Source organism: Mobula birostris, chromosome 4, assembly GCF_030028105.1.
Source record: "Mobula birostris isolate sMobBir1 chromosome 4, sMobBir1.hap1, whole genome shotgun sequence".
NCBI lineage: Eukaryota > Metazoa > Chordata > Chondrichthyes > Myliobatiformes > Myliobatidae > Mobula > Mobula birostris.
The window spans coordinates 110357408-110372674 of record NC_092373.1 but is presented as its reverse complement, the minus strand read 5'-3'; the positions used below and the strand labels follow the sequence as shown (position 1 = coordinate 110372674).

At 41.9% G+C, this 15267-nt stretch overlaps 1 protein-coding gene across 1 annotated transcript in view; it reads right to left on the bottom strand.

Annotated features, from left to right (window-relative positions):
* The window catches only part of cpe (carboxypeptidase E), a 145230-nt gene that overhangs the window by 99193 nt on the left and 30770 nt on the right, over nucleotides 1-15267 (bottom strand). Inside the window, exons 2-3 of the mRNA XM_072254684.1 lie at nucleotides 6054-6250; nucleotides 1796-1960 (exon numbers count right to left, since the gene is read on the bottom strand). Of these exons, the coding sequence (XP_072110785.1) occupies nucleotides 1796-1960; nucleotides 6054-6250 (362 nt within the window). The remainder of the gene's footprint in view (nucleotides 1-1795; nucleotides 1961-6053; nucleotides 6251-15267) is intronic.

The window sequence follows — 15267 nt, the reverse complement described above, 5'->3', positions numbered from 1 at the left end:
AGTTTGTCTTCGCAATCTATGCCTCAATTTCTAGCAGAATGATGATTATTTGATTAATAAGCATAGTTCCCTCATTTTTACTTGTGCTTGGATAAACTCACCCTTGACAGATGTTGCTTTATGTGGAGATTGAGAACTATTGTACCATCCAAGCCGAGAGCCAAAGTGTTGGAGGAGCTACATACCAGTCATTGAGGCATGGTCAAAATGGAATTGTTAGTTCAAAACTTTGCCTGGAGGCCTGGGATAGATCAGCAGATTGAGTAGTTTGCCATGCACTGTTCAGGGTGCCAGCATTTCCTGCAGTCCCAGAGTCAACTCCCACAACCAGCATGAAGGAGACCCCAGAACCTGAGATTGTTTCACAGCCACGAGTCTGTGCAGAGTGACCTCCACCCATCAACCTTGTCAGGAAAGACTATATCCCAAAAGAGTAAGAAATTCTCCACAGCGATTAAATCTTCAGGCATGAATGGGGGAATTTATATTTTACAATGCTGAGGATGGGGGAATTTATATTTTACAATGCTGAGGATGTCTATGTGGTAGTTGTATTATATAGTATACTGTGTATTGAGACGCATTCTATATTGAGTTGAAGCTTATAGCAAAGCAGTTTGTACTTAATATTTCAGTAATATTTAAGTAATATTGTAAATATATTGTTTGATGAAGCATCCTTTGTTGTTTACATAATTCATTGCAGAATATATGTACAAGTACATGAACGGCCTACATCATTACGCTACATCATAATATTAGAGCGCCTCACTGAAGTAAAACAAAGTAGACACAATTTCCGGGCTCCCGTGATTTTCTTTCAATTAGTTTTTGGAGTTACAAGACATCTATAGGTTCCATTATTGATAGTTCCAAACCCCACCTACCCCTCCCCAGAGTAAAACGGTCCTTTCACTTCAGTTCTTATAATAGATATAGTAGCCTGTGCATTAAGGTGCCAGAAAGCCAAGCTACAGCTACTGAAGCCATGATAAGCATTTACTGACTGAGGGTAAAGGAGGACTTGGGTGTTATTGATCCTTACTAGCTTGAAAAGCACCAGGCCACACTAGAACTTAATCAAACAATATATTCAGAAGGATGAGGGGAATCTCATTGAAACCTTTCAAATGTTGAAAGGCCTAGGCAGAGTAGATGTGGAAAGGATGTTTCCTATGGTGGGAGAGTCTAGGACAAGAGGGCACAGCCTCAGGATAGGGGAGCGCCCTTTCAAAACAGAGATGCAGAGAACTTTCCTTAGCCAAAGGGTGGGGAATTTACGGAATTTGTTGCCATATGCATTTATGGAGGCCAGGCCGTTGGGTGTATTTAAGGCAGAGATTGATAGGTTCTTGATTGGACATGGTATCAAAGGTTACAGGGAGAAGGTCGGGAACTGGAGGAGAAAAAAAAAGAATCAGCCATGATTGAACAAGGGAGCAGACTTGATGGGCCAAATGGCCTAATTCTGCTCCCATGTCTTATGGAACCCACAATTTCAGAGCATAGCAAAAATACTTGCAAGAGAATACTCTTCAAAAACACATGTCCAAATAGGTAGAAGGAACACAAGCCAGAATGGATCAGGCAAATAGAAACTTGTATACGGTTTTCCTGAAAGTATTGACAAGGCTCCAATGGTCTACAAGTTCAGAAACAGAGCTGGCCACAAGTGGCACCTGGTCATGAGCTGCTTTTGGAGTTATTAGATCTACTTTGTCTGTGAACAGAGTGCAGTTACTCAGTAACAGAGAATTATGCTGTTTTGACTCAGGAACCTGTCGATAACCCTTACCTTTGTGTTTCTGTCCACAGAAAGCTTCATGTTTTTCAGAAGATGGTTGTTGGGGCCTCCTTCCTGTTCATAGATGTAAACTATCCTGTCAAGATCAGGGAAATTTCTGTTCAGGTCTATTCCTTGCGTATTACTGCGGCCCACGAACCAGTCCTTCACATCGGTCTAGAAGAGAAAAGCAGGGGTAAACAACACAAGACTACAAATACAACAAGACATTGTTGGAGCAGCATTAGGCTATTCAAACCATCGAGCCTGCTCTGTCTTTTCATCGCGGCTGATTTATTGTCCCTCTCAATCCCTTTCTTCGGCCTTCTCTCCGTAACCTTTGCCACCCTTACTGATCAAGGCCTATCAACCTCTGCTTTAAATACACCCAAAGACTTGGCCTCTGCAGCCATCTGTGGCAATGAATTCCACAGATTCACCACCCTCTAGCCAAAGAAATTCCTCCTCATCTCTGTTCTAAAGGAACGTCCTTCTATACTGTGGCTGTGCCCTCTGGAACTCGACTACCCCATGTTCACTCGATCTAGGTTTTTCAATATTCAATAGATTTCAGTGAGATCCCTGCCCCCACCCCCAATGTTCTGAACTCCAGTGAGTACAGGCCCAGAGCAATCGAATGTGTTGACCCTTTCATTCCCACAATCACTCTTGTGAACCACCTCTGAAACCTCTCCAATGCCAGCACATCCTTTCTTAGACAAGGGCTTAGATCACAATTCCCCATGTGTAGTCGACCAATGCCATATATAGTCTCATCATTGCACCCTTGCTTTTATATTCTACCCTTAAAATGAATGTTAATATTGCATTTGCATTCCTTACCACTGACTCAACCTGCATGTTAACCTTCGGGGAATCCTGCACGAGGACTCCCAAGCCCCTTTGCACCTGTGATTTCTGAATTTGCTCCCCATTTGGAAGGCAGTCTGCACCTTCATTCCTTCTACCAAACTGCATGACCATACACTTCCCTACAATCATTGTACATGAGCAAAGGGCCATGGTAACAATGGCAAGGCAGGTTTGCCCAGTTGTCCAAATAGCAATAGGAAACATCTGCCTCTCAGACAAGATCAACAAATTTCATGACTTATTCCAATGATATTAAACCTGATTCTGATTCTAAATTAGAAGAAATTTCCTCAAAGAAGAAATTACAAACCTAAATCAGAAGCAAACATATGCTATTGGAAAGAATTAGAGCTTAAAAGACAACTTAATCATTCCACTGTACTAGAATTAGACTGGAGGAGGCAAGCTTGAAACTACTCTAGGATTTTGGATTTGGGAATTTTTTTTGCCACATTGCATCATGCATTTACAACTCCCTGATGCACACGCACGCGCGTGCCCACACACACACACTTGAATGATTAAGAATCAAAGTCATACGACATAGAAACAAGCCCTTCAACCAGCATGTCCATTGTACCTATCTACAACTAATCACATTAGTCCTACTTATCTGCATTTGGTCAGATCTCTACGCAGATGTTAGGAAATAAAGAGGAAGGTAATTGGATTTATATTTCTCATTACAACGAGCATCTCAAAGCAGTCTACATAATAAATTCCCTCGTTGATAAGAGGCAATAATTACAGTATATCTATTAATAAACAGTCAAATATCCTCCCATTCTAATGTATCATTGATGCCTTCGGTCTGTGGTTTGAACTCTGTAATTCATATTTTGTGTTTCTGGTCACTCCTTTGTTTGCTACTATTTCTGTGCAATTTTGATTGAGACAGACCGGTTCAGTGTCCTGCAGACAACAAAGGTACAACACTGAGTTAAACTGAACTGAGCAGGACTCAGCACGGATTCTAGATAACCATGTGGTCTGGTGTTTATATTCTGCTTTTTGCTTGTTTTTTTTTGCCGTTTGCATGATTTGTTCTTTTTCTGCACTTTGGGTGTTTGATTTTTTTTTGAATGGTTTTCTTTGTTTCATGGCTGTCTGTGGGAAGACAAATCTCTGGACTGTAGACTGCATCCACATTTTGATAACAAGTATACTTTGAATCTTTGTATTTTATCAGGATTATATTTTTCTGTCCACAAGATGGTGCCAGAATCCAATCTAACACAAGGATATTTGCAGAGTGCTGCCTGACCTACTGAGTTCCCCCAGCATTTTGAGTGAGTTGCAGGATTTTAAGTTCCTGTTTGGCTGATTGAAGTGAATGTGTACAACTGGCAATGCTGATCTGCTAGTTCCTTCCACATGCCTCACATCTACTCAGGAGTAAAGTGATAGCCAAAAAGTTGCAGATGCTGGAAATCTGAAACAAAAATAAAATTCTGGAAACACTCAGCAGATCGGGTAATATCTGTGGAAACAGGAACAGTTTTAACATTTAGGCAACGTCTGTCAATGGAACTTCAATCAGAAATATAAACTTCATTTCACTTTCCACAGTAGATCATTGATCTGCTGAGTGTTTCCAGTATTTTCTGCTTTGACTCAGGGAATATGCTGTTCTTTATGATGCCAACCTTGCCACATTAGGTCAAGAATGTACAGGTAACACAAAGTTCTCTCTGCACTTCCACACAAGCTATACAGATGAGCATTCTTACACACACACACACACACACAATGGCTAGTGGAATTGTAACATTCCAGTTCCAGCAAGCTGAGTTCAATCTGATCTTTTATGCTGTCTGTGTGGAATTTGCATGTTCTCCCTCTGACTACGAGTTCCCTGGGTACTATGGTTTCCTTCCTCATCCCAGAAAACATGGTGTAGTTGGTTGTTTAAATGGGCATCCTAAATCACTCCTATCTCATAGATTAGTGATACAGTCTATGGTCAGCAGTGGCAATAGAATGGGATTTGTGTAAATGGACACTTGATAACTGGTGGAAAACGAGTTGTATTAATTTATGCTGTATAAGTCTTGTGACAAACCAGATATATATATATATATATATATATATATACACACACACACACACACACACACACACGCACGCACGCTACCCTCGGGTAGTCAGATACCTGCATATCTTGTGCCTCCAGACATGGAACAGGTCTAACAGGTCTATTTACAGCAGTGGAGCTGTTCTCACGGCAGCACAGTGGTAGTTTCTATACCACAACACTACAATGGGTCAGCAAGGCTTCCCTTCTTTTTAGCTTCTCAATCTTTTCAACAGCAATTAGGACTGAACGTTAAAACCCAACTTCCCACCCATGCTAGCCTCCTTCAAGAGATTACAGATAAAGAGAAGTTTGCAAACCCAGGGACACTCATTAATGGTATCACTCTGGCTGTTATTCATCTCAGTGTACCTTTAAGCACAAAGTAGAAGAATCAAATAAAACAAAGATTATATACACAATCAATATTAAAAATATTGGTGCTGACATTTTGCCCCTGCAGGTAAAAGTAGTTGATTATTTTTTTCCTTTATGGAGATACAGTGTGGAGTAAGCCTTTTCGGCCTGTCAAGCTACACTGCCCAGTGATGCCAATTTAACCCCAGCCTAATCACAGGACAATTTACAACGACCAGTACACCTTTCAACTCTGGGAGGAAACCCACATGGTCACGAGAAGAACACACAAACTCCTTACAGACAGCAGTGAGAACTGAATCTGGGTCACTGTCCACTACACCCCCAACCATGGTGTCATTTGCAAATTTGATGATCCAGTTAGCCACATTACCATGCAGGCCACTGACACAGAAGACAGGCAACAAAGGACCCACATTCTGTCTATAATGAGTTGCTGATTTCAGGCTAGTGGCTCTACACCTGCCATTGCCATTTCTGGTCTGGGTTGCAAAGGCTCTTCTTAGAACCCTGCTAGAAAATGGATCAGATGTGAAAATGACCAACCTTGGCAATGACTACATGCACATTCGAATAGCTTGTTGAATGTCACTGTGTAAACTTACATGTGGTGAAAGGAATATTGCTCAACTCCAGTTCAGTTTGCTGTCTGTCATTGATTCTGTTATAGTTACTATTCTAGGAATTTATTGAGTATACCCACAAGAAAATGTATCTCAGGATTGTACGTTGTGACATAGATGTACCTTGATAATATATTCACTTTGAACTTCAGTTTGACAATGCCTTCAGCAGAGTGAAAAGAAATATATTTTGGTATCAGATGCACTTTCAACATTGCTTCAAACCTAAATGCTTCAAAAGCAGGTTATCTCGGTTTTGCTAGAAATACTGCAGACAGAGGAGCCATTATCTCAGGCGCTGGAGTATGTGGCCCTGACTTACCTGTGAATATGCCTTCTCAAACCCGTCAGGATTCATGGAGGGCATGATGTGAATCCGCGTGCTGTGAATCAGTCTGACAATGGTTTCATTTCCTTTCTGGTATTCGTTGCACAGATACTGAGCCAAGAAGACAAGCAGCTCTCTTCCCACCGCCTCGTTCCCATGCATGTTGCCAACATATTTAAATTCCGGCTCTCCTGCAAGGCAGACAAGGTGCATGAGCATTTTATAAAAGACCTGTAGCCCTCAGGCACTTGAGAACCATTTGCAATTTTACAAAGGGAAAATAAAATACTTTGTCCAAATACAGGAGCATCTTTTTTACCCTTCACTGCCATAGGCTTTGCCTGAACTTCAGGTAACAGGACGAATAAAACAACTAGTTCACTCAATGTCAGTCTAAGTGATGCTTGGAAACAAGTGAGCATGTAACAGCTCATCCTGCTGTAAACACCTGCTCAATACCTGCTTAAAACAGCCAGAGGTAGATAGAGATGGCAAAGAATTCTGAGGAATTCATTCACCTACCCTCAGTAACACATTTTGCTAATAGGGACTGAGCAATAAATTCTCAAATACTGGGGTAATGATGGGGTAAAATCAGAGCCAAAAACGTGTAACAAGTTTACTTTCTCAAGGAAAAGAAGAAATAAAAGTCTCTTTGAAAATGTTTCAAAGTACTGTATATGCTGCCATCTACAATTAACAGGGAAGTCAAATGGTTTTCATCAGTAACATGAAACTAATGCCAGTAAAGATCCTCACTACCCAGCCCACGCTCTTTTCTCGCCGCTGCCATCAGGTAGAAGGTACAAGAACCTCAGGACTCGCACCACCAGGTTCACGAATAATTACTACCCCTCAACCATCAGGCTCTTGAACAAAAGAGGATAACTGCATTCACTTGCCCATCCATTGAGATGTTCCCACAACCAATGATCTCACTTTAAGGACGCCATCTCATTATCTCATGTTCTCATTATTTACTGCCATTTATTTATATTTGCATAGTTTGTTGTCTTCTATAGTCTATTTAGTTCCTAAGGTTGTCATAGCTGGGGGTGGTAGTGGGGATAAGCTGCCACGACCTATAAAGTGCTCCAAATGGCGTGTAACTCTAGCAGCCTCTGACAACCAAGTCCAACGCTTGGCCTTTACGTGTGGCTTAGCTACTAGACCCGGCGGAACTGTTTCTACTGACAGGAGAAGTGGCAAAGGGGGGCTGCCAGCGCCTCAAATCCAGTTGCTTCAGGCAGGTGGAGCTCATCAGCCTTCGGGCTGCCTGTCTCGGAGATGGAAAACTTTGATTTTAAACCTCCGCTGCCTTGCGACCATACTCACCCACAGAAAAGGCTTCAGTAAACCCTGAGGAAGAAATCAAGAGCCGGGGTCCTTAAGGCAGTTTGATGTTGTTTACAACTTCACTCTGGCAACACCTGCGATGACACTGGTGCCAGGCTGTATCGCCACTTGCCCTTCCCTTGGACTACATCAGTAACAAGGAGAGGGGGAACCCACTGTATGGGCAACAGCCGCTTCTTCAAATCTTCCTGCCCAGGCTTGCCCCCTGGAGAGGACACAGTCCACCAGAGGCACAAACCCATCATCCCCTGGGACCGATGGCTGCCTACTACTACACTCTGGCTGATCTTTCATTGATCCTGTTATAGTTACTATTCTATAGATTTGCTGAGTATGCCCGCAGGAAATGAATCTCAGGGTTGTACCTGGTGACAAATATGAACTCTGATAATAAAATTTACTTTTTGAACTTTTATTGACAGCCAGTTTAACCTCAATGGAAAAGTGAGGTTTTCAAACCAAGTTGCTGATCTGTGATCAGCAGATCCACCACACCAAGACTTTACGCTTCTTATTTTTCCAGTAGGTGTAAGCCCTGCAGAATAACAGAATCACTATAAGCCAATGGCTAGTGCAAGGGGGCACAGTTTTAAGTAGGTACAGAGGAGATGTCAGGGGTAAGTTTCTTTTCAAATGCAGAGTGGTGAGTGTGTGGAATGAGCTACCGGCGACGGTGGTGGAGACAGATACAATAGGATCTTTTAAGAGACTCCTGAATAGGTACGTGGAGCTTAGAAAAATAGAGGGCTATGGGTAACCCTAGGTAATTTCTAAAGTAAAGGCATGTGCGGCACAGCTTTACAGGCCGAAGGGCCTGTATTGTGTTGTTGGTTTTCTGTGTTTCTAAAAACAGTCACCTTAAAACTATGTAATTAATTTATAAATTTATGAAGAACTTCACAATTTTAAAAATGTTTATTTCAGATGAATCTGCAAATATATACTATAAAAACATTTACAAATTAGCAAGTCACAATTCTGGAAAACAATTTTCACCCAAATATATCTTGACCTGGCTGGAGAAACTATGAAGCTTTATCCAATCTGCTCCACACAAAGCTTTTCTTTCCTTCTCCGGACTTAGATATCCACATCTAAATTCAGGACGCAGTCTGCTGCTGCTTTAGTCTAGCTGTTCTTTTTGTCACCTCTCTAAGTGAGAAATTGTCAGCTGAAAGCATTTGGTAACAACTTCCCTATAAAAAGACATTGAAATATGCCAATTCGTTTTACTTAAAAGCTTTCAGACAGAACTGGCTTTCATTGCACTGGAACTCCATTATAAACTCTGCCAACATGCCATGCCACCCCATTGCCTACAAATACCCTTCTGTAGCTTTGTAAATCTCACGCTTGTGATGTGTTTTTGTTTGCAACTTAAGTTCTAAAGTGAATTTAAATAAAATCAGTAAAGGAAAGAAAATCAATTCACACTATGCTTTAGCATGAACATTGCCCTGACTAAAGGGATGCACAGATTATCTCAAAGAACAACTTATTTTTAATGTTAATTTAGAAACCAAGATGAAGGCATAAAATGGCTTACCATTTTTCTTAACTATTAAGAATGGACTCCTTCTTTTGAGCTGCATTATCTACATAAGCCCAAGTCCAAGCATTACATGGGGCAAGGATGAAGCTATATCCGTTCTGTGTTTTCTAACAGGCAGTACGTACGTCTTAGTGGCTGAAGCAGAGTTGACATACACTCTGTGCAGTTTTAAAACCAGTATTAAAGTGTTTAAGGACTGGAATAATTCACAGTTCCCATAATTCAAGTGGATCCTCCTAAAGTAATGATCATAGTTATGGATATTAACACCACATTGTATTCCTCATCAGCTACCCTACCTACCAATCCCTCATTTCACCTCCTTGCACCCACATCTGCCCTATCATTTACTTCTGCACTTTGAAACTCCAAACTGGCTGTTCTTCCATTACTGCTGTTGTTAAACCATTGGAAATACTCAATACATCAGGCAGCATCTGTGGACCAATTCTCTGTCTCACTCCTCTAGTCTCATTCATCTTCCATTATTTACATCATCCCCAGGCAGAGTTAATTCCTTCCCTGCTCTCCCTTAAATAGCACCTGCACCAGCATCATTCACACCTCAGAGACGTCACCTTTGTTGTCTCCACATCTCCCTCCTCTCAGCTATTTAAAGATTGCCTGATGTCCAACTTTCCCCAGCTCTGATGTTGAGCACTGAACTGGAACAGTTCTTCTCTCTCCACAGAGCCTGACCAGTATTTTTTTGTTTGTTTTTATGACTTGGGAAGTTTTATATGTTAGAAAGGCTACGCAATGAAAGATGGTTATTGTTGTTGTCATTATCAGTGCTAGTGTGTTATGCTATGTCTTTTCATAATGTTCGGCTCGGAAGCTAGATGTCTTATTCAGACTTCCTGTGGATTGTCTGGGTGGGAGAGGTACCTGGTGCTTATACAGATCGAGAAAGTATCATAGGTGATTGGACACCTCCCCGTCCCATGCATAGTCCATGCAATAACAGAACCTGTGCTGTCTTTGTGTTGGCATAGTATTGCTCAAAAGAGTAAAATGTAGCATCAGTTTCTTGTTATTTTTATAATTATATTCCTTTCTGACCAGTACCATCACTTTTTCTCAGCAGGTATGTGAAGGGTCATGGAATAGCTAGCTCATCATGGACTAGATGGGCTGAAGGGCCTTTTTTGTGCTGTAGTTATGATTCAATGATATTTTATGTACTGATTCAATGACCACAACAAAATTTCTATTGATTCAACTCCATATTCAATGGACAAACTCTTTGTGTTTCTAGCCCAACTCTTCATGGCCCCTTTATCAGTGATCCAAAGACAAACACGTACCATCTTCTCATTATTGCAAGTTTCAATTTGATATAAGTAGAGGAAATATTAGTATAATGTATTAAGTTATAAAAGCTTATGACTATGAAAAATATGAAAGAATATGCAATGAATTAATTACACTTATAATGTACATTACATATTATATGCATTTGTAATTTTGGTTTCACATCTTACTGTTTGAGGTGTACTGTGCTAAATGCTAGTCATGAGCCAGAGATAGAGCATGCATACAGATAAAGTCAGGTGCAGATTTTGCTGGACACTGGGAACTTTTTACATTTGCCACCATGCTATAGGACAAGCAATAAATGAAACAACCAATATGACAACACAGGAGATGTGCTAGATTTGGTGTACTGGTTTGCAAGATGATGTTGGCAACGTTTTGTAGGCTGCACACAAAACTTCTAGATATACCTCTTCTGGACTACTATCATTGCAATCTGCAGCCTGCGTTTTCCCTTGAAGAAACGCACTTTTAAACTGGCTTAAAGAACTAGCGATTTCACAACCTTCTGGAGGACTTAGCACTCTTGGCACTTTTCAGCAGCCACATCACCATGGCCAGAAGAGAGGGAGAAGAACCAGACTAAAATGTTGGGGTATAAAACTTCCTCTACCCAGCAAATATAGTCTCTGGAGAAAAATTATTGAGGAACTAAGGGCAAGATTGTTGTACTGAGAGGAAAAATGAAGGGTTGCTGTGTTCTTTGTTTCACAGAGACATGGCTGACCTCAGATATGCTGGCAAGACCCAAGGGCTTCTCCATACAACGGATGGACCAGACTGCTGATTCGAAGAGGGCAAAAGGTAGTGGGTCTGTGTTTCATGACAAACTTCTATGGCGTTCAGATGTAGTGGACATGTCACACCTATTCCTCCTGACCTAAAACATCTAATGATTAAATACCAACTGCTCTACTTACCAGGAGAGTTCTCCTCTGTGATCCTGACTGCAGTTTACTTACCACCAAAGGCCAATGTTAGACATGCACTCGGGGTATTCAATGCAACAATGAACAAACAAGAAATAGCCTACCCCAACACATTTCAAATCATCGCTGGGGGCTTCAATCACATACTTGATGAAATCTCTGTCCAGTTAGCAGCAACATATCACCTGCAGCACCAGGGGTCCCAACACACTCGAACACTGCTATACTACCACAAGGAATGCCTACCATTTGATCCCTAGACAGCATTTCAGGAAATCTGACCACCTGGCTGTCCTCCTACCTGCAGACAGGCAGAAGCTAAACATCGAGGTTTCAGAACCTAGAACAATAAAGAGGTGGTCACAGGAGTCAGAGGCACAAACACGTAGCTGCTTCGAGTTTGAACCGGGCCACATTCAAGGACTTAGAGGATCTGAATGAATACACCATTGTTGTCACGAACTTTGGAAAGTCAGTCATGGATGAGTGTGTCCCCACAAAGTAATTTGGAACCTTCCCCAACCAGAAGCCCTCGATGAACCAAGAGATCTACAATCTGCTGGGGGTCAGATCATTAGTGTTCAGGTCTGGCAACCAAGTACAAGAAATCCAGGTACAACCCATGGAAAGCCATCTGGCATGCAAAGTGGCAATTCTGGTACAAAGTGGCAATTCTGGACCAAATCGGAATCACAGAAGAAAGATGGACAGCTGTGGCAGGACTCGATTGCTATTGCCTCCTATAAAGCAAAACAAGGGACATATGAGACGAGGTCTTCTCCCAGATGGGCTTAATGTTTTTATACTCTCTCTTTGATCACCAAATCATGGAGACACCTTCACAATCCTCCACAGACACCAAATCACTCTGTGATTTCAGTCTCTGAAGCCGACGTGAGAGCATCCTTAACGAGGGTGAATCCACAGAATGTATCCGGCCCAGATAGTGTACCTGGTCAGCTACTGAAAACCTGTGCTAATCAGCAGACTGGAGTGCTTACTGAGATCTTTAACCTCTCGCTTCAGCAGTCTGAGGTACCACCTGCTTCAAGCAGGCTTCAATCAAACCAGTGCCCGAGAAGAACGCGGTAACCTTACAAAATGACCACCATCCAGCAGCACTCTAGATCCAGTGATTAAATGTCAAGAAGTATATCAATTCCTGAGGAGCGGCCCAGAATCACTCCACTTTGCCTACCACATTGGTGTCATTTCATTGGCTCAATCCTAGAACACCTGAACAGAGAAGATGCATATATCAGGCTGCTCTTCATTGACTACAGCTCAGTATTCAACGTTATCTCCTCGAAATTAACCACTAAACTCCAAAAGCTAGACCTTGATGCCCCCTATGCAAATGCATCCTCAATTTCATCACATGCAGACCCCGGTCAGCACAGACAGGCAACAACATCTCTTCCACAATTACTGTCAGCACAGGTGTACCACAAGGCTATGTTTTTAGCCCCCTGCTCTACTTGCTTTATGCCTTTGTGTAGCTAAGTGCAGCTCTAATGCCATGACACCACTGTTGTTGGCTGAATCAGAGCTGGTGATGGATCAGCATAGAGGACGGAGAATGAAAATCTGGTTGAGTGGTGCAACAACAACCTCTCACTCAACATTAGCAAAACCAAAGAGGTGATTATTGACAGCAGGAGGAAGAAGATGGGGGTCCATTAACCAGTCCTCATTAAGGGATCGGAGGTGAAGAGGGTCAGTAACTTTAAACTCCTTAGTGCTGTCATATCAGAGGATTTGTTTGGGGACCGGCACACAAGTAAATTCACAAAGGAAGACATAACACTACATCTACTTTCTCAAAAGTTTGCACGGATTCGGCATGTCATCTAAACTTTGACAATCTTCTACAGACACATGGTAGAGTATCCTAACTGGTTGCATCACGGCTTGGTATGGAAACGCCAATGCACGGAAACGGCAAGGTCTATAGACAGCGTTGGATTCAACAGTCCATCCATCACAGGCAAAGCCTTCCCCGGCATGAGCACATTTACAAGGTGCACTGCCACAAGAAAGAAGCATCCATCATCAAATACCCCTAGCAGCCAGACCATGCTCTCTTCTTAATACTACCATTTGCCAGGAGGTACAGTACAGAAGTATTAGCTCCCACAGCACCAGTTTCAAGAATAGTTATTACCCTGTCAGGCTCCTGAACCAATATGATAATCTCACTCTACTGAACTGATTCCACAACCTACAGGCTCACCTTAAATGACTCCACAAATTCATGTTCTCAGTATTTTGTATTTCAATTTGTGCTGCAGCAAGAATGCCACTACTTGCCCACAGCCAACATGCCGTGCAAATGTAGAGCTACTCAATATTACTTTCACTTACCACACAAGTAAGCCAAATATGAAAATTATCTTCCAGGCGTTACTTCATACTTTATACTTCATTGTCGCCAAACAATTGATACTAGAGCGTACAATTATCACAGCAATATTTGATTCTGCTCTTCGTGCTCCCTGGAGTACAAAACGATAGTAAATATTAAAAATTTAAATTATAAATCATAAATAGAAAATAGAAAAGGGAAAGTAAGGTAGTGCAAAAAAACCGAGAGGCAGGTCCGGATATTTGGAGGGTACGGCCCAGATCCGGGTCAGGATCCATTCAGCAGTCTTATCACAGTTGGAAAGAAGCTATTCCCAAGTCTGGCCGTACGAGTCCTCAAGCTCCTGAACCTTCTCCCTGAGGGAAGAGGGATGAAAAGTGTGTTGGCTGGGTGGGTCGTGTCCTTGATTATCCTGGCAGCACTGCTCCGACAGCGTGCCGTGTAAAGTGAGTTAAAGTGAGTAAAGTGATTACATGTTCAGGTATGGATTTAACAGAACAGATAATGCAGAATAGCAAGTTTCCCTTTCTTCTCCCTCACCAGAGTCTTTTTTAAGAACCCCTGATCTTTTTTCTCGGGTGGCAGGGTGGAGGTAAATCCCTACCAAAGGAGGTGCAAGGTGCTCTAGCCTGCAGGTTACTTTTGGGAAAGGTGTAGTACCAGCTCAGCTCCCCCTCCCCACCCCAATCAGGGTCACGTGAAGCCATGGGAGCAAGAGGTGGATGGTCGTAGGAGCAGCTGGTGCATATCACAAGTCCTGGTTATGCAACCGCTGACGCAGACCAGACAATCTCCAAAAGGTATTGATAATGGCTGGGGTCACCCACCTTGTAAAGACACTGCCCAGAAGGTGGCAATGGCAAACCACTTCTGCAGAAAAATTTGCCAAGAACAATCACGGTTATGGAAAGACTATGATCACCAATGACACACAACCACCAACCTGCTTCTTAGCCTCTTCTCCAAGTTCTCCACAACCACTCTCCAATCTCCCATCACCCCCCTATCCATCTTTTTCCCTATTTATACTAGTCTGATCGCTGGATCTTCCACTCTGCACCCGCCACGCTCCAATCTACTTCCAGACATCTACAGCATATTTGCTGAAAATTATAATCATAATTAAAAGACTTCATCTTCAACATGTGCTTCCAACTAACTATAAACACTGAAAGAAAATCTGGAAAAAATTCTGGAGTAGATGAGGAAAGGAAACTAAATCTGTGATTTGTAGCATCATTGAGTATTACTTAATTATGCGCGATAGATTGCAGGAGCAAATGCTTGAAAAAATATGCAAATACGATCATAATCAGATTTTCTAAATCCTCTGGAAAACTTTTCAGAGAAAGACATGCCCAAAAGCTGTCAGATATGAAAACAATTTTCTTCAATGTTTGAAATAAAATTTTTATAATGAAAGGAACTCGGAAAATGGGAAAACAAACTGGCTCCGTGGTCTTGTGCCCACTCAGCTATTTAATATTAACAAGGCTGAGCTCTGACATATATCTCCCTCTCCCTCCCTCCCAAAAATAATCCATTATATTTCATCATCTTCAAGGTAGATAATTAGTGCCTGACTTTACTTACCTACTCATCAGAGTTTCCTACATTGACATTGGGTTGTACTAATGGCACTCGTTGCCAAGTTACTGAGCTATTTGTGGATGTAATTATCAACAAACA